At 41.4% G+C, this 22,161-nt stretch overlaps 2 protein-coding genes across 2 annotated transcripts; both read right to left on the bottom strand.

Annotated features, from left to right (window-relative positions):
- Positions 1-242: 242 nt before the first annotated feature.
- grtp1a (growth hormone regulated TBC protein 1a) lies at positions 243-10,230 on the bottom strand. Its single transcript, XM_028571947.1, has 8 exons — positions 9,539-10,230; positions 7,755-7,906; positions 7,504-7,662; positions 5,694-5,818; positions 3,796-3,892; positions 2,222-2,394; positions 506-691; positions 243-374 (listed from the first exon to the last, which is right to left on the bottom strand). Exons 1-8 carry the CDS (start codon positions 9,610-9,612, stop codon positions 261-263), a joined length of 1,080 nt encoding a protein of 359 aa, XP_028427748.1. The 5' UTR covers positions 9,613-10,230; the 3' UTR covers positions 243-260.
- A 5,158-nt stretch (positions 10,231-15,388) lies between these two features.
- On the bottom strand, positions 15,389-19,748 carry adprhl1 (ADP-ribosylhydrolase like 1). The gene is made up of 7 exons (XM_028572080.1): positions 19,077-19,748; positions 17,616-17,780; positions 17,399-17,524; positions 17,070-17,210; positions 16,720-16,847; positions 16,488-16,620; positions 15,389-16,397 (listed from the first exon to the last, which is right to left on the bottom strand). The coding sequence occupies exons 1-7, from the start codon at positions 19,288-19,290 to the stop codon at positions 16,228-16,230; spliced, it is 1,077 nt and encodes a 358-aa protein (XP_028427881.1). The 5' UTR covers positions 19,291-19,748; the 3' UTR covers positions 15,389-16,227.
- Positions 19,749-22,161: the final 2,413 nt, after the last annotated feature.

The raw sequence follows: 22,161 nt of genomic DNA, 5'->3' as shown, positions 1-22,161 counted from the left end.
TCTCTCTACAGTGTCGCCGACTTTCTGGAGTAAAGTGCATTATTTAACAAAATAAGAAGAAGAAACTACATTTCAAATGGAATCGTCAGCTCATACAGCACATTGCTAAGAATATTCTCCTGTCACCATATATTTACACTTGGGCAGTGTGAGTATGATAGCCTGAAGGAAAATGTTTAAGACACAAACTCAACAGTATGTAGAAGTCACTATGACATTAGTTCAGTAAAAAAAAGCTCATCCTTAGTGGAATGTGTGTATTAACTTTCAGGATCAGTTGGACCGAGTTCTTCTGTAATAATGCGAGCACGAAATGTCGCCCGCAGCTTAGTCAATGTTGCCATGGAGAGACTTCCTGGTTCAGCGAAGATTTTCTAGTAAAAAAGGCAAGACACACCAGGATTAGAGGATTAAAGACAGTATATGCCAAGAAACACCTGTTTGATACCGATTGGTCTTTCCTCCTAGTGTCACGTGTGATGGAATACCTCCCTTGTCTTTTTACCTGCATGAAAGTGTGGCATTCATCAACAAATGGTCCATGGGTGATCTGCTTGAAGCTTTGGCAGACGTCCGGCAGTGACTGGGCCTGTTGAATCAGAGCCTGGTTGTGTTGGATCAGTGTGAGAGCTACACGGAACAGGATTTTGGAGCCCTCATAGAACAGGCAATCCCAAATCCGCAAAACTGTCTGCAGAGAAACAAAGAAGCAAATTACACCAAGGAACACACGCACGGTGTTGCACAATAGGACGTTTAACAAACATCTAACGCAACCCAGTTGCAGTGTAACAGTTATAGACCGCATTAGAAACTCTCCAAAACATCAACAACCAGTAAGTTGTAGATTGTATGAAGAATTACATCCAAGCGCCACCAGCTAATGTAAATAAATTACTGAAAATGCATGCATACTCTCATTATCATGGGATTGTTAGAATCTAATCACTTGCTGTATTTCTAGTGCACCAAAAAAGCAATGCTTCTTGCATTGTAAAGAAAAAGTAGGAAGAAACAAATGTTGCCTTCTTAAATCTTCCTTCTACTTCGTTGTATTTACCAGGTACCTTAAAATGAGAACTCTGGTGCTTTTCTTTAAAGTGCTCATATTATGAGTTTTCCCTTTCCTTTATTGTGTTATATATCTTTTTTTGTGCACATTACAGGTTTACAAAGTGAAAAAGCCCAAAGTCCACCCCAAAGGCACTTACCATCTCCAACAGAAAACCAACTGCTCCAAACAGCTCTGTTTAATCCAGCCTTTACTTCCGTGACGAACGAGCGTCACTTTGTAACACACGTTATAATGTTCGCCTAGCTGCTAGCGTGGCACGCCCTCACACTCTGCTTCTGACTGTCCTTACCTAGCTACTGCGCATGTGCGACTCCCAACAAAGCTGGTACAGAAGTGCGATGTCTCACTCTGTAGCTAAATGCAATGTGCAGTACAACAAAAATATGCTGTTTTCTGAAAATTAAACCATGTAAACCTATTCTGGTACAACCTCTAAATACACTTGAGCATAATATGAGCACTTTAAGTGGAGAAAAAACGTGGACACTGCAGCAGCAACCCTGAATCAATGCTGGGATGGGAAATGAGTGAGAAATCATGTCTGTGTTGCTGCAGTATTCTTAACTTCTACTGCCTGTTTGAGGGCGTGGAATCTCGAGGGAGTAGAATCAACATCTGCATGTGTCACGCCCTCCTAGTGAAGCGCCATGTCTGCGCCAACAAACATAACAGTCCACAGCGAGTTAGCAACAACAAGGCCTGTTTACATGGTGGGTTGGCCATTCCACATTGTATATCTGAATCCACTAAAAGCAGCGCTGGCATAAAGTACACAGTGTTCTGAACAGTGTGCTTTGACAGAGATTTTATTGTTTAAGAAATTAGAAGCAAGTTACACACACACACACACACACACACACACACACACACACACACACACACACACACACACACACACACACACACACACACACACACACACACACACACACACACACACACACACACACACACACACACACACACACACACACACACACACACACACACACACACACACACCAGAAGTTGTCTCTGACTTTCCTTACTGTCTGTTATCAAGCTTAAACCTTTGAATAAAGTAATTGTGACTGAGGATAAAGAGTATACAAATAAATTGCAGGACTTCCCTCCTGTCCACACTGAAACACACACAGATACACCCACCTCTACTGGCAAGACGTCTATGTAGAGACAGATGAACCATCGGGAGACCACCAGGGTCCACATGACATTATGATCCATCATGGTCTGCCAGACCCCGGGGATTTTAACTTTCACCAGTTCCCCTAACACCTCCTGGTCCGTCTTGAGCCCCAGCATGACTGGACTGTAGTAGTCTGTAACCACGCACACACCATTGTGAGTTAGAAATTGCTCTTAATTAACTGCAAAGAGATATAAACACATCCATTTTTGTAATACAAAAACAGCATAATTGTAATACAGTTTAAAAGGTCCAATGACATGGTGCTCTTTGGATGCCTGTATATACACCTTAGTGGTCCCCTAATACTGTATCTGAAGTCTCTTTCCCAAAATTCTTAGCCTCGTGAGACCGTCCTGATCTCGCGAGCTCCAGTTTTCCACTCGCAGATCAGTCTGGCATCTTGAGGCAGAGAAAATTTGGAGCCGTTAGCCAAACGACCGGGCCAATCAGCGTTGGTTTTGAGGTGGGTTAGGTGGTGATAGACAGATGGTTTATCCAATCAGCTAACCAGTATTTTCAGACAGCGGTAGCCCTAATTCTGTTAGCTGCTCGCTAATGCTTTTTTCTCTTGGATCCTTCTTTTGGAATATGGTCCGGGAACCTGAAAGTGTGCCTTTTATTTGTAAATTCTCGTTACACAAACGGCAAATATCCTTTACCGACATGTTGCTTGCTTGCTGAGCTAACGAGCTATGCTTTGCCTGCAGCAGCAGGGGCTTGTGGTCGTATTTTCATATGCTTCGTTGATCTGATTGGTTGATTTGGCCCGTCTATCACAAACATAGGTGATAGACAGATGGTTTATCCAATCAGCTAACCAGTATTTTCGCCCCTTCCCAAAAGTTCTCCAACGGAAAGTTCCCAGATGGATATGCCGAGCAAATGCAAAGCAATCCATCTGGCGGAGTCAGGTTACAAAATTCTGCCTTGGTGCAGAATTACAGCCACTAGAGCCAGTCCCACAATGAGCTTTCCTTAGTATGTGTCATTTCTGTGTCTGTAACTATTGAGGAGTAGAGAGTGGGGGCAAGGTGGAGGTGTGGCCTTGACCAACTGCCACTTTGCTCGTTTGAAAGCCATGATGTCTCTCTCTCATGGGTGGGCCAAATCCTCGGGCGGGCAAAGCAGAGAAAAGGAGAGGTAATCTTGCTCCTTATGACCTCATAAGTGGGAGATTCTAGATCGGCCCATCTGAGCTTTCATTTTCTCAAAGACAGAGCAGGATACCCAGGGCTCGGTTTACACCTATCACCATTTCTAGCCACTGGGGGACCATAGGCAGGCTGGGGGAACGCATATTAAATGTTAAAAAACCTCATAAAGTGACATTTTCATGCCATGGGACCTTTAAATTAATTTATATTGACATTTCCGTGTTTGAGTGAGTACAAGACACAAATAAAAACGTACTGCAGGTCTTAAGACACTGGCAGATAAAGACCATGTGACCACCTACAGGATTATCCTTAGGTCAGGGTAAAGGGACGGACACACACACAACACTTGAACGATAGCAAATTAATGAACACACCAGGTAAAATTCTAGCGAGTAGTGCTTCCATCAGCCAGAAGGACTTCTCTTCATCTTTTGTGATGATAAGAAGATACCCAGCTATGAAGTTCATCCCCTGAAGACAAAAGAGAGACACACTTAGGTCACACATGAATCTTTCAGCCCTCTCACGAAACAAGGACACATAAAACAAAAGATTCAAACTGAAACAGGCTGCCTGAGTGGGATTACACACGGATGGGTTCTACATACAAGATGTAGCCATCACCACAGCCCTGCTGCCTGTTTGAATTGCAAACCAGTCTGCTTATGCTCTGGTAAATGTAATGTGCTTTTCAAATGCAAATGATTAACGTAGGGCTATACGGAGACACAAACAGCCTTTCTTTGGACACATATACGCTGTATAATTGTGCAGAGATTTTTTTCTTTTTTGCACTTTGCTGCAAAACATTCAAAGCCATATGGTCATAACAATAGCGTATAGGCTACCATAAGACAAAAAACGCGATTCTGGGTCGACACAGACACACTATAGGTCTAATGAAATTAAACAACTATAATCAGTTGACTTGTGGCACAGGTTGAAAGAGACAGTTTATGCTGAGATAGCCCTACACATTCTTTGTATGAGATGGCCCACAATAACAATGATAAATGATCACGTTTGCGCATGACTGACGTGTTTAATTTTTACCCACAAAACGGAATAAAGTGTTAAGTGGGATCATACATGTTTGTTGTACATCTGTTAGTTTTCGGTATGTGGAGGCAAAGATGAACCTACTTTACCGTTTTGAGGCTTGCATTTGCCCATGTTAAATTGTGATATCACCAGTTAACATGGGTATATATTTCTCTCTTATGTTAACCTGTGTTAACTTAGACTAAAAGTCCAATGTATAGATAGAAATCTTAAAAACATTTCAGTGGTGTGTAGTAGTGGTATAGATGACATAGAAACTAGTCTGTCAATTCTTTTGTCCATGACGTCCAAGGTTCGAATCCCAGCTAGATCTCTAGTGCGTTTTGTTTTATTCGTTTCCATTCATACAATGTGTCCTATTTGTGTGGATAATGCTTAAACGGATGTATTACACATAAACTGGTGATGTTTTCAGCGATATCCATTATTTTGTCTCACTTGCAAACACTTCGTGAAAATGTGAACCTCTGGCACTCGAAGGGCGGAGGCAGAGCAGAAGGCAGGGCAGGGCCTTGTTGAATATTCACTGATTTTATGCAAATATCACCAGTTAACCTGATCACCAGCTAAACTGGCACACCGGCAGCAATATTACGAATCCCACTATGGCCGCGCCAAGACCCGCACTTCAATATCATTTATTGGCCAGGTGTCCATGATGCTTACGCAAGGTAGTGTAACCGTGACCAATCGGCTATCCTAACCTTAACCACTCGAGGTGAAATGCCTTACCCCAACCAATCAAACTGCTTCTTAGGGCGGGTCTTGGCAGATCGCAGTCACACAGTGAGCAGGTTTAATTTTAGGCTCTCCAACATTTTATTTCTCCATTTAATAAACAAACTATTCAGTAAGTTAGGTATTTGTTGTGAAAGAAATACAGTTACAATTTCAAGCTTTTTATCCAAAATTCAAGCACTTTTCGAACCTTGAAAACACCCGTACGAACCCTGTTTGATTAATTATGCCCAAATTGAAAGGAGCTTATGGAATTAAATTTCACTGGAATTGTACTTTGCACATATTCAAGTCACTTTTGCATGTTTTGTGTGGCATAATCCTTCACTGCAAATTTCAGTCATACAAGACTACAAACAATAACAAAACATGAAATACTTAATCATAAATCTTTGCCATACGTGTAAGAAAAAGGTGTAGGAATGGTATTATGCTAAATTTAGTTTAGGCTGCATCTATGCAGTAATATTACCTGACAGTAGCCCACAACTGGGTTGTGGTAGCCAGTAGCCAGTAGCACATTGTACAGAGCTTTCTGCAGACATGGGTTGGATGTCTTGCGGAACTGGACGTTGTCTGGAAATGTTCTGTTCAAGTCTACACACACACACACACACACACACACACACACACACACAATATATTAAATGTATTACCAATGTTATTAAGCACACATTTCTGTGCCAAAACAATGCAACATCACCAAGAAGCTAAACAAATACATGCAAGGACACATTTCTGTTAGATGGGTACGGGTAAAGGAATGTTTGCCTAGCAATGTCAGAGACAGAGGACGAAATGATTGTCGGTGTGCTAACTTTCCACTCCTGGAGTGTTTTAGCGTGTATACGCCTTCATACAATTGGATCTATTACTCTGGCCTTCCTGGATTGTTTTTTTTTTAATCTCACACACACTCTTTCAACACAGCACTGTTTTCTGTCTAAATGTCCAGTAGGGGTGTGCAAAAGAATTTATTCACATTCAAATCGCGATTCAAGCTCTACCGATTCAAAATCGAGTCATAAAATTCAAAAATCAATTCATAGAATCGTTTCTGAATTGAAAATCGATTTTGAATCGAATCTTGAGCCTGAAAAATCGATATTGAATCGAATCGTGACATTTTCTGAATCGTGCAGCCCTAATGCCCAGTCAATATTTCAATCAGGGAAACATCAACAGGGTAGCTGGTCTGGTTGAAGAGCAGTCTCACTTACTCACAAAGCCATGCATATGTCACGCTGAACGCTAAAAAAAATATTTTGTAATGTCAAGAGTAAGGGCTCTGAAAACACCAAACTGTCGGGCATCAGTGTGCCCTGTGTGGCTGGCTGTTGGCTGTGGCGTTTGCAGTGTGTCTGGCACTGTTGGCTATGGTCAGCATTAATCAGCCCACTGACGGCATCAGCCTCAGAGGCAGTCAGAGAGAAAGAATTCTCTGACTGGGTGTTCAAATGAAATCTGTTAGAATACTCATTCAGACCACATGCTGACAATGCCATCGCAAAATGAAATGTTACAGGCAATAATGAGACTTTTAATTAAACACACATTGGCGTAAGATAATTGGCAAATTTATTTTTTTCATGATGATCTTTGGATTACAAAGTGTTATATCCCCTGATTAAGCGTCAGATAGGAGGTTCAAGTGCAACTTTCTTTTTTCTTTTTTAAGATAATGTTTTGGGCATTTTCAGCCTTTATTTCGATAGGACAGCAGAAGACATAAGGGGAGAGAGGGGGAATGACATGCAGCAAAGGGCCGCAGGTCGGAGTCGGCTGGTTCTTCGGGGTATGCCAATTGGTTTTCAGAGCGCTTAGGTGCAAATGACGTCATACACTCATTTGCATATTAGTGAATTGTTCATCGCAGAATTATTTGCATTAAGTGAAGTTGTTTTCGGTCGTAGCGAGGGAGATATCACTTAAATGAGACTAGCTGGCCCACTTTAAATGTCAGCCCTACTTAAGTAAGTAAGTGCAGCTGCCACTGTGTGGCTGTAACACTGTTTGTGCCACTTTGTGCGCTAACCATCATGCGGTGGGCAGAAGACAACGAGCGGACACCCAACCTGTGCTTCAGCTCACCACCCAGATGCTCTCCACATAGTTTTTACATTAATACACGTTGGCAATGCGCCAACACGCGTAGGCACCGCACCTAAGCCGTATAATGGCAGGGGAAACCCTATTCTTTGATGTTGGCTGGTTGTGTGTCAGGGCTTTTAAGGAGATCTGAGTGAGCATATTGGTGATGGAGAAACCTTTAACAGCCCGACCTGTGCAGATGGTCTCCACCAGTTTGGGGTCGTGCTCGGCTCGGAGCAGGGACTGGTAGTATCCTGGGTTCTTCTCTAGCTGGTCTTGGGCCCCACTGGCTGCCATCCAGATCAGAGCCCGGTGCTCATTGGGAATCCCCTTACGTACGTAACGCTTTACTGAAGGAGAGGAAGAGCATTTGAGTTTAGTTCAGCTTCATTGCATACGCTCATTCTGCGAGGACACTGGTGTGTTCAGTTTTCACACTCACGTTTCACATTCTTCTGCACCTTGCGTTTGCCCTTCAGTAGTTTGGACCACTTGATGGATCGTCGGGTGAGCACAACTAGATACTCAGACATGAGCTCCTCATATGACTCGTAATCAAAGTCCTTTGAGCGCTCAAAGCCATACGGATCCACGCTGAGCCAAAAAGTTAAAGTTAGAAACAATTAACAACTTTAAAGAAACACATCAAAAGGATTAAATACTGTTTTAATACATTTCAAAAATGTGTGTTTTATATTTTACTAGGTGACATAAACTTGAATGTAAAAAAAATAAATAAAAACATTTTGTAAATAACTGTTATTGTCATTAATTAGTCCAGTATAATATAACTGCTAGAGCCCCCTTACTTAGCTACTAATTTGGGCACAACTACATTGGATAAAGCCTTTACAGCACAAAAGAAAGACTAATGGTTCCATTTTATTAATGTAATCGTATACACATAACCAAGTGTAGATCTATATAATGTGTATCTACATTACATGGTTCCACATGAAACAGTTGTGGGTGTAGGTTGCTCAACCTAATGTCTTAGGTAACATGATAATCTTCCTGCGTTTAACCCTTTCACAAGAGCATGTCTGAGCAACTCTGTAAATACTGGATGGAAACATCATTATGCAAACGTTATGTTCCTCATCTGAGAATGACTTTGTTTTCAAAACAAAAGCAATGGCACGCACTCGATGTGGAGCGTGTGAATGTGGCTCCTGATTTCAGGTGTTGGTTTGGGTTATCGCTGTTTGTTTGAACTGTGCACCAGCTCACCTTCTCTTAAAAAAAAAAAAAAGTATTTAACATATTAAACATGTACAACAAAGCCAAAGAGCTTTAGACAGAATAAACTGTCAAGTGCAGTTCCACGCAAGTCCGACAAACAGACTCTGTTGCCAGTTTATTGGGTACACCTAGATAAAACTAAGGCAGTCAAATGCAACAGCTCTGCAATAAAGCTTATGTTCATAGAGGTTATAATCAGTTTTGTTGCAGCGGTTTTAGAGAGGCGTTGATTGAACTTGATTGTCATTTCGGAGGCTGTAGTTATTAATATTTAGTCTAGCCTGATTGATATAAAAATGGAGTGTACAAAATATTAGAAAACACCTCTAAAAAATTCCAGCTACAACTACAACCAGCCACTAAAATGACAATAAAGTTGAATCAACACCTCTCCAAAGTGACCACATTAATCTTCTTGAAGGTTATGAGGCTGTTGTAACACTGCATTCATTTGAGCTAGGTGTACCAAATAACCTGGCAACTGTGTTGTTGTTGTTGTTGTTGTTGTTTTCTTTAAAGCTGTAATCTCAAAATGGAACTGTGCACACTATTCTGAAACCTTGAAGCTTGTGTATCAACCATAGATATAAAACAACCTCCAGACCATAGACATTGTGTCTATGCTGCAGACTGCTAAAGCACAATTCAGCACAATTCCATTGTTTTATTTTGAACAAGTTTTTTTTTGATACGACAAATTGCCCAATTTCTAATGACACAGGCTAAACAAAACGGTATCCTATATAACGTTAAACATCAGCATGCCACTGCACAACTCCAACAGAAAGTAACCTTATATTAACGGTTAGCTACTGTGAATCTGATTAACGTTAGTCAACTGAATTTCTACTTCTCTTAATACATCTATGCTACTTATCATAGGTTATCAACCTCCCAAAATCGACAACATATGATTTAAAACGTTTTAGCAGGCTATATACCGGCTAGTTAACCGTTAAGGCCCATTACTTGTGCTAACGTTACCTGTCCACTCGGTCTTTGGCTCTACCGTCAACCGGGGAGCGGGTCCGATCGGTCGCCTTGTTCTTCTTCTCCATTGCCTCTTCTGCTCCAGTGATATCCTGAGAATATGTGCGCTAGAGTCTCACCATGTATCCGCCGTGTTGTTTTTCTCCAACAAAAAAAAAAAGAGGCCAAAACAAGTTTACAACTACCATGAATGTCGACGTCACAGTTGAGGTAAGTTACCGTTAACGTTCACTTTGAACTTTTCTCCATGTTTGCGTGAGTAGAGTCGGGACGGAGAGACGCTGCTTTTTCCTGGGATTAACATGCTATTCTCGAAAAGGGAAAGCCGCGAAACCAAGCACTTGCTTTAGTTCGATTCTTTCAATATTTTATGGATACGCCGATGTTCACGCCGCGTGGAGAGAGCGGACTTTGCATTGGGTGTTATAGCCATCCACATGCACCTGCTGCTTGCTCCTCGGAGTGTTAACGTTAACTAACCAAGCTACAATAACAACAGTTACACGAATGCAACCCACTGTAATCCAAATACAAGTCACTTCCACTCCTCTTGTTCGGACCAACTAACTACTCTATGGAAGATTTCGGACTCGTGACGTTTTTCCCAGGACACACGCCAATCAGACCTAATGCTGCTTTCGAGGGATTCCCGGAACATACCACTTCAGGGATCTCACGGGAATTGCGATGTATGGCGCATTCAGGGCGCTTTGGATAGAAAAAAGGTCAGAGGTGTGCATCATATTGAGGTTTTAAGTAATTCAGTGTTGACTTTGCTCATAATGTCTCTGCTGTTATATCTCTTTCAGCATGTACTAGTAACAACTGGTAACCACTTAAACAAGTAAGTAAACACCCCTTTTATGAAGTGCTGAAGCTGGTAAAAAAAAATACAACATAACCGTCACATCGGCAACTCCCTGATTAAAAATTCCTAGGGTCCTCCCATTTCCACTAAACGGATTAGGCTAGACAATGTTCGATAACACGTAAAGGCAGCAAACATGCAAGCTAGCCGCGCCCTCTCCAGTGCAGCCACGTAGCACAGGTAAATGCAGCCATCTGTTCACCTGAGCCTCTGCTGGGTAGCGTTGCTCCAGTAAAATATACCGACTCAAACCAATCTACTGCATGGGTGATTCAGAGCTCACACGGTTGGAGAAAAACAAGGATTTATTTATTAAGGCCTTGTGTTTAAGAAAATAAATTGATGACCTCAAAATAAACAGCATTCTAACTGTCTCTTTTTGTCCCAGCATTAGCACAGCTTCACGTAGGGAAACATGTGAGGCATACTTTAGATCACCAGATTTCTATTTGATTATGTGCTAATGAGAGAATCTGGAGCAGAGCCTCAGACAGCACTGTCATCCACTTCCAGGAAGGACTGTTGGAAAGTGACACTAAAGTTGTCCTGGTGGGTTTTTGGTGGCTGTCTTTGAACACTCCTTAGTAGCTTCCATTTTAGAAAAGGGAAAGTCATGTGGGGATAAAAAATGTGTTAGTTTAACTTGCACTCACAAGAGGTCAAGTAAAGGACACTGTTCAGTGTTTGATGTGACACTTTTTGGATTTTTTCTTATCCTAAATAATTCAGTTTGTGGGTGTGTATTTGACTATGTTGTATGTTGTTTTAACCACTGTTAACAGAATGCGAGTATACAGAAATTCACCAAAGTTGTACAAAGTCATGCTTAACTCTGCCTAAATTAAATTACTTAAAATTGGATTTAAGCATTTCTGCCCTATATAAACACATAGACACTCAGTAACAACACCATAGTCCCAGTCTCCACTGCTGCCTATCAGGATAAGGCTTGGGATGGACAGATGATGGGTCATGTAGGCGTCGATCTCTTATCCTCTTGTGAAAATACCGGATTAACTCCAAATGCAGACTCATGTTTTAGCAGTAGTGTAATCCTGATGGGGGGTTGGGGAGGGGGTTGGATCTGTGAACAGGATGAGCTTCCAACCAATGACATGCTTGGCAGTGCTGTGTGCAACCATTCATCTTTTCTAGGCAATCGTCACTTTATCCTCTTTATATTTGATTGAAGATCATGAAAAAAGTCTTGTGACCATGTATTTGGCCAGTTCCCCGCAAAGTAATCAATATACACAGCAGCTGGTTTGTATCAAAAATACATATATATTTTTTTTAATTGTACTCACACATTTGAGCTCAATCCATGGTTTGTAAATCTACTGAAATGACCATATTCCACTGTGACAATAAGGAATAAGTGAGTCAGCATTAATAGCATGCTGTTAAAGTGTTGAGAAGTTCAATTAAAAAAAGACTATTGTGCTGTATCTTGATAGTTATAGAGAAAGAGAAGAGAAGTTTGCATGATGCATAACACAGCAGTTAAACTTGAGCAGCATGCACGTGACAATGAGGAGCTGGGAAATGCTGGAGAGAGGTGTCTGAACCCTGCCAGGCCCAGGATAAGCAGCAGAAAAGGGATAGATGGATGGATTAACATAGATTTATCCTGACTTCAATTATAATACACCTTTTAAAATTAAACTAGTCTTCTAATACCCAGTCTTCATATCATATCACGCAGAAATGTGCTCTACTTGTTTAAGCTCCACTTTATCCATAACATGGTTGACACCGTGAACATTATTTAAAGTGTTGCAAGTATAAAAGATGATGACACTGATTTTTGTTAATAAGTTGGCAGCACTATTTGCAACAACCTTCGTGAGGTTTTGGCCAATTAGTATAACTGTTGTTGTATTTAGAGGTTATCCATGCTCTATTACAAAATGTTAACATGGACGATCAGTGAAATTTTTTTTTCTTATCCTAATACAGTAGAGCCCTTTTGTGAATATCTATGCAAATACACTGAATGACTTTTAAAACAAGCCTATTAAAAAGAAAAATAATCTTTGATCAACAATGTTGTAATAAATACACAGATACTGTAAGTGTTTGCAATGGGTTTTGCCTGAGCAATGCAGCCTCAAATTTTGTCCAGTATGTACTAGCTCATGGATGAAAAAAATGTTTTTGTAACTTTGTATTACAGTAACTGTGTATTGTTGCTGATATATGATGGTACAGTGAGAGTAACTGAAATCTTGAGTTGAATTCCTTACAGTATCCATGAAAGGAAACAGTTCTGAGATTGTAGCAACCTAGAAAGTAAAGGTGTCAGTAAATCGTATGGTTTTGGGTTTATATGTTTGTTTGACTGAAGGATCCCCGTAGTTGATTGTTGTGTACTTTGGTCTCTGTTTTGGATTGACTCTCTCAAGTTGAATCTTTGGTAATGTTACAGCAGACGTCTCGCTGTCTTCAAATGTAACCTTATTGGCACTTGCTTCGGAAAGTCTAAAACTTTGCGGCACACTAGTATCTTTAATGGCCTCCCTGTCTTTTTCATGTGGTTTGCCATCTGTTGGTTTCTTTGTTGTTGTTAAAAGAGTTTGTGCCTTCTTGTTATTAGGAGGACATAGGTCAATTCCCATTGTCACTAATCCAGTGTTAAAAGCAGTCGTAGATGTATCAGAATGTGGCGGTGGTATTGCAATCAAAGGAGTTATAGTCTCTGGGTGCGGTGTTGATTGAGGGGAAGAGTCAGTCTCATCATTGGCATCTTGTTCAAATCTGCAAACACACGGGATGACGTACTTGGGCAACCTTGTTTGGATGGTCACAGCTTTGGTTGGATGTTCCGCTGCTCCGTTCTCCAAGGGGTCGCGGCCTGTATGTGTAGAAAGTCCCTCAACGTTGGGCTTGGAAGGGCATTTGCCTTCAGTTGGTGCAGTGGACGGTTCAACTGTGCTTGCGTATTGTAAGGCTCTGTGAGGAACTTCTGTCTTCAAGTTAGGTATCATTTCCAAGTTTGAACTTTCTGATGGTTCCAGAGAATATAGTTTAGGAGAAGAATCTACACATGTGGACCACACTGGAGAGCAGGTCACGATGGTCGCCACATGCCACTTCAGTTGGGCTTCTAACTGTGGAAAAAGCCTGTAAGGCTCTGGGAGTGACCTCTCAGTGACAGATGTTAAACAGACTAGCTCTAGATGTGCATATTTTAACTTGCTGGTGATACTAGTTTCTTCTACTGTAGCCTGAATTTCATCATATTTCCCTGACCTCCCACCCTTAACATCGTTATCACAAGTTTGATCTTTTATATGGTTTAATGAGCAATGGCCTTTAGAGTTTTGATCTGAATGACGGTCCCCCATTTGCCTCATTTGCTCTGCTTTCAAATTATTTCTTTCTTCCAGGCTTAGTTTTGATAATGCATCTACTGCATGCTCTGGTTTTTGTTCTTGCACATGTGTTTGATTTCCTCTCAACTGCTGTGCAACAGATTTACTTTTCATTTCCTTGTGTTGGTTTTGTTTGTGAACACTTTGATCCAGCGCCTGTTGGTGCCATCTTTCATGACAGGCTACCCTCTGTTTTATACTACTTGTCACCTTGACTCCTCCAGAAAGCTTTTCATGTGAACATTTCAAGTCCCGCCCTTTACATACAGTAGCCATGGTCTCAAACCTCTCCATCAAGGAAGATAGGAGGATCCCTTTTCCAACAACTCTTGGTTTGATTGGCTGTTTGTTCGGCATGTTCTTGCCCTTTTCTTTTTGCTCAGCCACAGCAAACTTGGCTACAATATCTTGCACACTGCCCCCTGTCTTTAATCCTTGTTCTCTTCTAGTCCGGCTCTTCTTGTGAATGTCGTGCTCACTGTCTTGGCAGTGGTTCACTTTACCTGCCACTCCTTTGCTGGAGGACAGAGTACCTACCTCCCTTTGGTGGGTGATGGGAGGTTTGGGTGTCGACCGTATGAATTTGGATTGAAGGAGTTGAAATGTGGTAAGACGCCGTTGTATTAAGCCTCCCACTTTTTTATCTCCTCCATACCTGCTTGGCAATCTGTCTTTTTGTGGATCTGACGAGCATTTTTCAAGGATCTTGAAACTGGTCATTTTATGTTCTTCAGGGAGCTGAACAATAGTGCAACTTGTATGAAGTTGGGTCTGCTTCACTGAAGCCTCAACTCTCTGATCAGGCCAATCTGTGCATCTTTCAACTACAGTATCTAACCCTGGGGTCTCCGGGTTTCTGTTTCTGGTGGTCCACTTGGGTAGATCCTGTGTTAGGTAATGCAGGAGACTCTCCAGAATCCCTCGGAGCACAGGATGGCAGTTGCGGTCTCTAACCAACTTCCTCAACTTACTGGCATCAGGGCTGATACCGGTTTTCCGAGAATCTGGTCTATGGAGAATAGAGGACATGCAAAATTTAATCCCTGTAGCCAACTGCAGCTAAACATACCTGAATAGTTATGGATATTGACAACAGAGTTGAATGATAATTGGCAAATTAGTAAATTTACTATTGCATGAAAATAGTGGCTGTGCTGGATGTATAATTGTTAGAATTGTAAATATTGTTAGGATAAGTTGTACAATAACCCTGAAGTAACCTTTTCAAATTTTTCACTATTTTGAGTATGTAGTTAAATAAAGGTGTCTAGACAGAGTTTACCGTACAGAATGGAATTATGGCACTACACCATCTTACCAGTTTCTGTACTACCTAATAAAAATGCATTAAAAAATAAACCGCTCTTTCACTGGATATACTGTAACTCATCCCACTCCTGCAGCAAAGCAAAGGAGATAAAATGTTCAGACATGAAGAGTGCTCCAGCCGTGTGAACTTGTTATAGGTGATTAGTGCGGGGGATTGTAGAGGAGGGTTGTGTGGCAAGACGATGAAATCTGGTAGGAAATTAAGATAGGAGACAAGCTGCTCTTTAAAATAAATGTTGTAGTTAAGCTAAAGAGAGACAGGCACTTCATGCATTATAGTATATATATCTGAGTCCATTTTAATGTCCATATCATGTTAATATTCACCATGTAATGGTGCTTTTACAATTAGCACAGTAATACCTGATAAGAGCATCACAGTGCAAATAATAATTGATCACGGTAGTAGATAAAACAATTACTATTCCACAACTCAATATTGTTATGCATAAAAGTAAAATTATTTTAAAATGTCCACCACGTTACATGCATTAAAACACCAAGATGTATGTATATTAAAAAATATTGAAACTTACTGTGGAGAGAGGAGTATCTTAAAGTCAGTAAGGCTTTCATCAAGTTTGCGCAATGTGTTGAAGAACATAACTGTGCACTTCATGTTAATACAGTTTAGCTTTAGAAAAGGAAAAGGTCATAGAAGGAAATTATCTTTTGTTAGTTCATTTTGAGAATTTAACTAGTTTAGCAGAAGAGTTTTTTTTATTGCCTCACAGTTCTGTAATTTAATATTAGGTGGAGACAGGCTGTTCTTTCCTGTGATCAACAAAACATGAAATGTACAGTATGCAAACTGATTGCAGATGTAGCTCTAGAGAGATGATCTCACAAGAAAGCATTCATGACAGACAAAGGCTGAACTCAGTACCCTAAATGGTCTCCCTTTTGATGTTCCTCTGCCTCACACCTACAGTGGCAGGTGCTTCAAAATGTCCAAATCAAGACAGATAGGCATAGACAAATCAAGGACAGGAGGGCAAGATAGGCAAAGAGTGGACCAAGAGCGACTAGAGGGCAGCGTGGGATAAAGGGAAGCAGTTGACATGTGCAGTTCCTCTGATAGCCAGTAGGGTTCGGACCATTGAAGAGCAGGATTACTTGTCTATGCACCTCTCTGCAGATGCTGATTTGTAAAGCTTTTCTCCCAGCTCTTCCAGACGCTCTCTTTTGTCCAAATCCTGGTACAGGCCTGGGGGAACCTGACTCAAGCCATGCATGAGGCCATAAAGACAACCTGCGATCAGGCCTGTGGCTTCACTCTCACCTAAAACGAAACAAAAAACAGAGCATTTTCACAGAAGTCACAGTGGGCAGACAGTGTTTTATTTGTTTGTGATTTAAAATGTCTTCTCACCTCCATGGAACATGGCTCTTTTACACAGTTCAGCCCAGTCACTCCCTGCTGCCAGAAGGGCATCGTAGGCTATCATGGGGGCATCATGACCTCTGCGGCCCGCACGGCCCTCTGAGCTCCAGCGCTTATACAGCTGTATGGGCGAGGACAGAGTAACAGCAGCACACAGTTCTTGTTAGGGGTTGTGTTTGGTGTACTTATTTTTGGTGTGTGACAGAGAGGCCGGATTTACCTTGTCTGTCTCCTCAGCGTCATAGCGGTCAGGGAACGAAGGTTTGTTCTGTCCTTCCTTGTCTATCTCTCTCTCTTCCAGGTAAAACTGCCACTTGGCCTCAAAGTAGAACCAGTTTTCCTGATACTCTGCATATGAATGCACAATCGCACACATTACTGGTATCATCTGATAGTCATGCTCTCTCGGACACGTGCGTACATACTGAACTCAGAAACTTACTTTATATTCTGACAAACATACATTGATGTTACTCTTTTTGTACATAGAAGCTTCAGTTGACATGGAATAGTCAACCAAGCTGTAAAACCATGTGACCTTCACTAACGCAAACAGAAACACAGTCTAACCTGACATGTGTCGTATGGTCTTCCTGCAGAACTCCTCAGCCCGAGGGAGGACTTTCATGAGCTCGCGGCCCCAAGTCACAAAAGGTTTCCCCTGGATCGCATAGGATGCAAACAGTGCCGTTGTCAGGGAGCCTAGGAAGCCTGAAGCCAAGAGTGACACCACAACTACACCAATTGTGTCTACTGACAACTCAAACTCAACTTAAGCAAGTATTAAATCAATGTTGTAATGTAATTAAAGATGCTTAACAGTTTATCAGCAGCACAACCGTCAGCCTGTAGTTTAATCAGATTTGTTTGGATAGGTTAGAAACTAGCAACATTGTCACCTGTGGGGTGGTTGTGGGTCATTCTGCCAATCTCAATGCTGACCTCCACCAGGCTGTCTAGTCTCTCCGGTTGCCAATATCTCATACCCACACACATGGCCTTGGCAGCTGCCCCGAACCCGGACCCTGGACATAGACACATGTGCACACATTTTCATATACTGTTGTTATGTTTAGAAAAAAAACAACAACAACAATATCCAGAATCTCCAATGACCTTTTTCATTGAAGGGTGTATGCCAGGCGAGCAGGAAGTTGTGAGGTTTGAGGTGAACACAGCCCTCCACTGTAGCAGGATCAGGGGCTCTGCCCTGGAGAGACACCATGGCTTCAACATAGAGACGCACCAGCTCCCGGTACAGATCCTCCAGACACCAGTAATCTACACACACACACACACACACACACACACACACACACACACACACACAGTGACTAAGAGTCATTCATGATTGGCATGCAAGGCGAGATGAGTGGTCTAAGCGGTGGGCTAAGTTTAGCCTCAGCCTGCCACACCACAGATTAGGACCAGCATGCCATCGCAGCAAGTTGAGTCACTTCCACACACAATGAGGTCAACTGGGATCCACGAGCAGAGCCCACAGGCATCCTGCTAGAATTTGTTTGTGTGTAATATATATATATATATATTTGTGTGTGTGTGTGTGTGTGTGTGTGTGTGTGTGTGTGTGTGTGTGTGAGAGAGAGAGAGAGACACTATGTTGACAAAGAAGCATCACCTCTAATTTAGTCATCAAGGATTTTGATGAAAGACAGGAATGTTCACCTTCTTCGCTGGACTATGGTTCAGATTCTGTTACAAAATAGTAATTCTTGTCCTTCTGGTTTAAGTTCTCAATGCTCTGCTTCAGATAAAAATGGGTAACAGTATTTTTGCTAAAACATTTGCTTTTACTCACTGTAATTCTGTGTGTTGGTAAAAAGATTGACAAAGCAAACACTCGCATTCATAAAATCCATTCCACCACATACGTTTTTATTGCCGTGTGTGTGTGTGTGTGTGTGTGTGCGTGTATGTGTGGGTAGGCATGCTGGATTGTGGCTAAGTACGGCTTCCTAATCTCAATAGATGTCATCACCATTTCACAGGACTGCTGTCATTGGCTTTGAACCCCATCTGCAGCCAAACATGATACCGGCAGATTATGGAGGAGTCTGGTCTGACCAGCTATTGTTCAGTAAACGAGAGCTGAGGATCAGCTTTTCCAAAGTAGTCTATTTTGGACTTTTCTGTCCTGGCAACTCTTGAGGGATGACATTTGAGTGATTTGAAGTTAAGCTTCTACTGAGATTTTGATCTATGGATTATGGTATGTCAGAAGGAGATATTCTGCCAGTCAATGATTAGCAGCTTCCATTGACTGTATAGAAGAAGCTATTCTGGTCCTTCTCAATGTTGACAGGTTTGATGTTGTGTCCATATTTTAGGGACATATAAGGTTGTGTCTTTATATTATTGAACAGATAAAGAACAAAAGGTTTTGTGTGAAGTTAGATGTCAAATTAAAGTGAATTCTGATTTGATATTTAACATTTCAAAAAAGGAGAAAGAAGGAAATGAGTGTGCACTCTTGCTATGATTTCTGCTCTCTGTTCTGCCTTTTAGAAAATCATAAATCCTCTTTGTCATTCTTCTTGCCATCAATCCTAAACATACCTGTTACAAGTGCTTCTGCTGTGGTGATGTGCATTAGCGTTGCATCACTCAGGGGCCAGTTATCTGGGTCCAGTTTCTGGGCCCCCAGTCCTCCCAGAGAAGCCAGTTCCTCTTGGATCTTCTTGCCTGAGGTGCATTTTTCCCAACGGCCCTTTCTGTAGCCCAAAGCATCACCAACAGCACCCAGAACCATGGCTGCCTTGAATTTCTCCATAATACTGGGCTAAAAAAAGATCTTCTCTTGAATGAAGCTGTCACAACTCTCCCGGGATTTAGTTGGCTCCTGGCACAAACAAATGCCAAAATATGAACTTGTTCCAGCTGTAGTTCTTCTTCACCACCTCAGAAGACTCGCGGTCACAGAAGAATGGAAACAGAACAGACTCTCTTGCCCCAAAACATCCTGAACAGCCTCACCAGCTCTCACAATTTCCTCAGCTGTATGTGGAGCTAGCACAGACCTCTGGCTCCACTACATAACAGCTCTACCACCTTCCCACCCTCAGAGCTCTCGTCTAGTTTCTCATCAGTTGTCTCACACACACACACACACAAACAAGCATTCTTAGTACCAAGGGGGGGGGCGCGCGCGGGCACACACACACACACATACGAAAGCATCACGTTATCAGCCACAGCTTCTTTGCGTTGGGCGGTGGGGAGTTCAGCTGTGATCAGGTGTCTCCTAAAAAGGCAATCCCCATGGCCCCAAAGCCTAAAAGCCGGATGGTGTGGAGTGGTGATGGGGGGCTGGACACACTGGAAGGGATGCTAATGTGCTGGAGTGCAAGCATGTCAGCTGGTGCTGGATCTGGTTGACATCCCATCCATCCCCACTCCATGAGCCTGCCTCCATCTTCATTGAAGCCCGACTCTTTAATCTTTACCTCACTATTTTAAAACTTCTTTATTAATCACCTCCTGCCCTGACATCAGCTAATCCCGTCTCCAGTTATGTGCACAGTTCCCCTCCCTCTCAGTTTCTTTCTTTATTTTAAACATACTCAAAGTAACAGTAGACAAAGTATTACCAGAGGAGCCAACGATGATGATGATATGCAGCCGGAATGCAACCTGATAAGGGACTACTGTTACCAAAGTGACGGTTTACATACACTCTCAAACGCACGTGCGCACACACACAGATTTCTTTGGGTTTTATTCATTTTTTGGGGTTTTGTCAGAAAAATGATGATAACATTTTTTCTCTGATTAGTATTACTGTTTGCACTATAACAAAACACTGTTGCTGCTGTCGCCATCTGGTATCTGGGAGACACTGTCTTGTCCTTGCCTGGGGCACGGTGTGATGCTGAGGAAAGAACAGGCGCTCCTTAACTGAGATAACTGACGACATTGACTCTTTATTATGACTATAGAGTTTTATCACATTCTACGTTGTATTACAAAAGCTGTTATAGAACTAATTTGCCAGTCACTTTCTGTACTTATGCTGCGAGTGCTGTAAACTGACCCTACTTGCAAGTAAACAAAACGTTGATATAATAGGATTGACTCCCTGACGAAGGCTTGCATGCCAAAACTCGTTGGAGTACTTTAAGATTTATGATGACCAAGCCATAAATAAAGGCTTTGTATTTTTCTAAAAGAGAGTGCCTTGGAGTTTCCTTATTGGTTTCTACATTAGGATTATCCCATCCAAAGAGCACCTCAAGCTAACTTTGAGTCCTGGAAGCGCTCCGCTACAGACATTCAATAAAACGTTGATATAACTTCAGTGGTCTCGGTCTATCCTTTGATAATGTAATTATTCTAACATTTTTGTCGGTGTAAAATAAATCCGGCTCACTCCTTGGCCTCCATTGGACATAAACAACTTCTGCATAGAGCATAGCATAGTAACACAAATGGCTATTCATCTTTTCCACATTATTCCAAGGAAGTTCTAAATAAAAACTAAACAAATGAGTTGCTAATGTTCTTGTTTTACATAAGCAAAGAGTTTTGTTTGATGAAATTAATAACGCAGGTTGTCACACTGGAGATCAAGTTCTATATTTTAGCTGCAATATTTCATTAGCACATTTGACATGTTGTGATTCATATTGAGTTCAGAAAAATATTACTATTGGGATACTGATTTCAGCAAAACAATCATGCTGACCAGCATTCAATATCTTCATTTCAGACAACAAAACAACCATTTGTGAACTAACTGCTGTACTTGGTAGACAGAGGTACATCTTTTACAAGTCTGTTAAAAACATGCTTTATTGACAACTTGCTTAAGAAAACAATGTATGGTATGCCTTTGTGACAAAACATAATATTCTGTAAATAAAATGGCTTCAGAAAGTATTCAGACCTTCCCTTCTTGCACGCTTTGGTGTGTGTGTGTGTGTGTGTGTGTTAATCCTTGTGTTGACTTTGGGTCACATTGACCAGTTTTAAATTTTTGTTTTATATCAGAAAATATGGGACGTAGAAATAAGCGCTGAAAATGTGTAGAAGAAAAATTTAACAATTTCAAACGTTGGAAAAAGCAAAAACTGTGAAAAAAAGGCATCAAAAACGTCGAACAAAAGAGTTTTTTTCAAGGTCGACAGGAAGATAACACAAGGGTTAAATTAATAAAAATGGCATTTTTGCCAATCAATCTAACGACAAAGTGAAAATGTATTTAAAAAAAAAAAAAAACTGAAATCTCTCATTAAGTTTTCAGAACCTTGATTCAGTATTTTGTAGAAGCCCTTTTGGCAGCAATTTGAGCTTTGAGTCTTCTTGGGTAAGTCTCTACAAGCTTTGCACTCCTGAAGTTCATCCTATTCTTCCTGGCAGATCCTTTCCAGCTCCATCAGATTGGATGGGAAACTGACATTTTCAGGTCTCTCCACAGATGTTCTGTGCCACGACTATTGAGTGTAGATTGTCGGGGAAAAATGGTATCCATGTGAAATTCCATCTAACAAAGTGTGTAAAAAGTGAAGGGGTCTGAAAACTTTCTGAAGCCACAGTACCTTTTTTTCTTGCTGGCAAAAATAATACTATTTTGACAAGAACGATCTGCATGACTTAAAAGAGTTGACCACACATTTGACAAATAAAAACGTACCAAAATGTACCA

The sequence above is a fragment of the Perca flavescens genome, chromosome 1, assembly GCF_004354835.1.
Source record: "Perca flavescens isolate YP-PL-M2 chromosome 1, PFLA_1.0, whole genome shotgun sequence".
In the NCBI taxonomy this organism is placed as follows: domain Eukaryota; kingdom Metazoa; phylum Chordata; class Actinopteri; order Perciformes; family Percidae; genus Perca; species Perca flavescens.
This window is presented reverse-complemented; position numbering and strand designations above follow the sequence as displayed.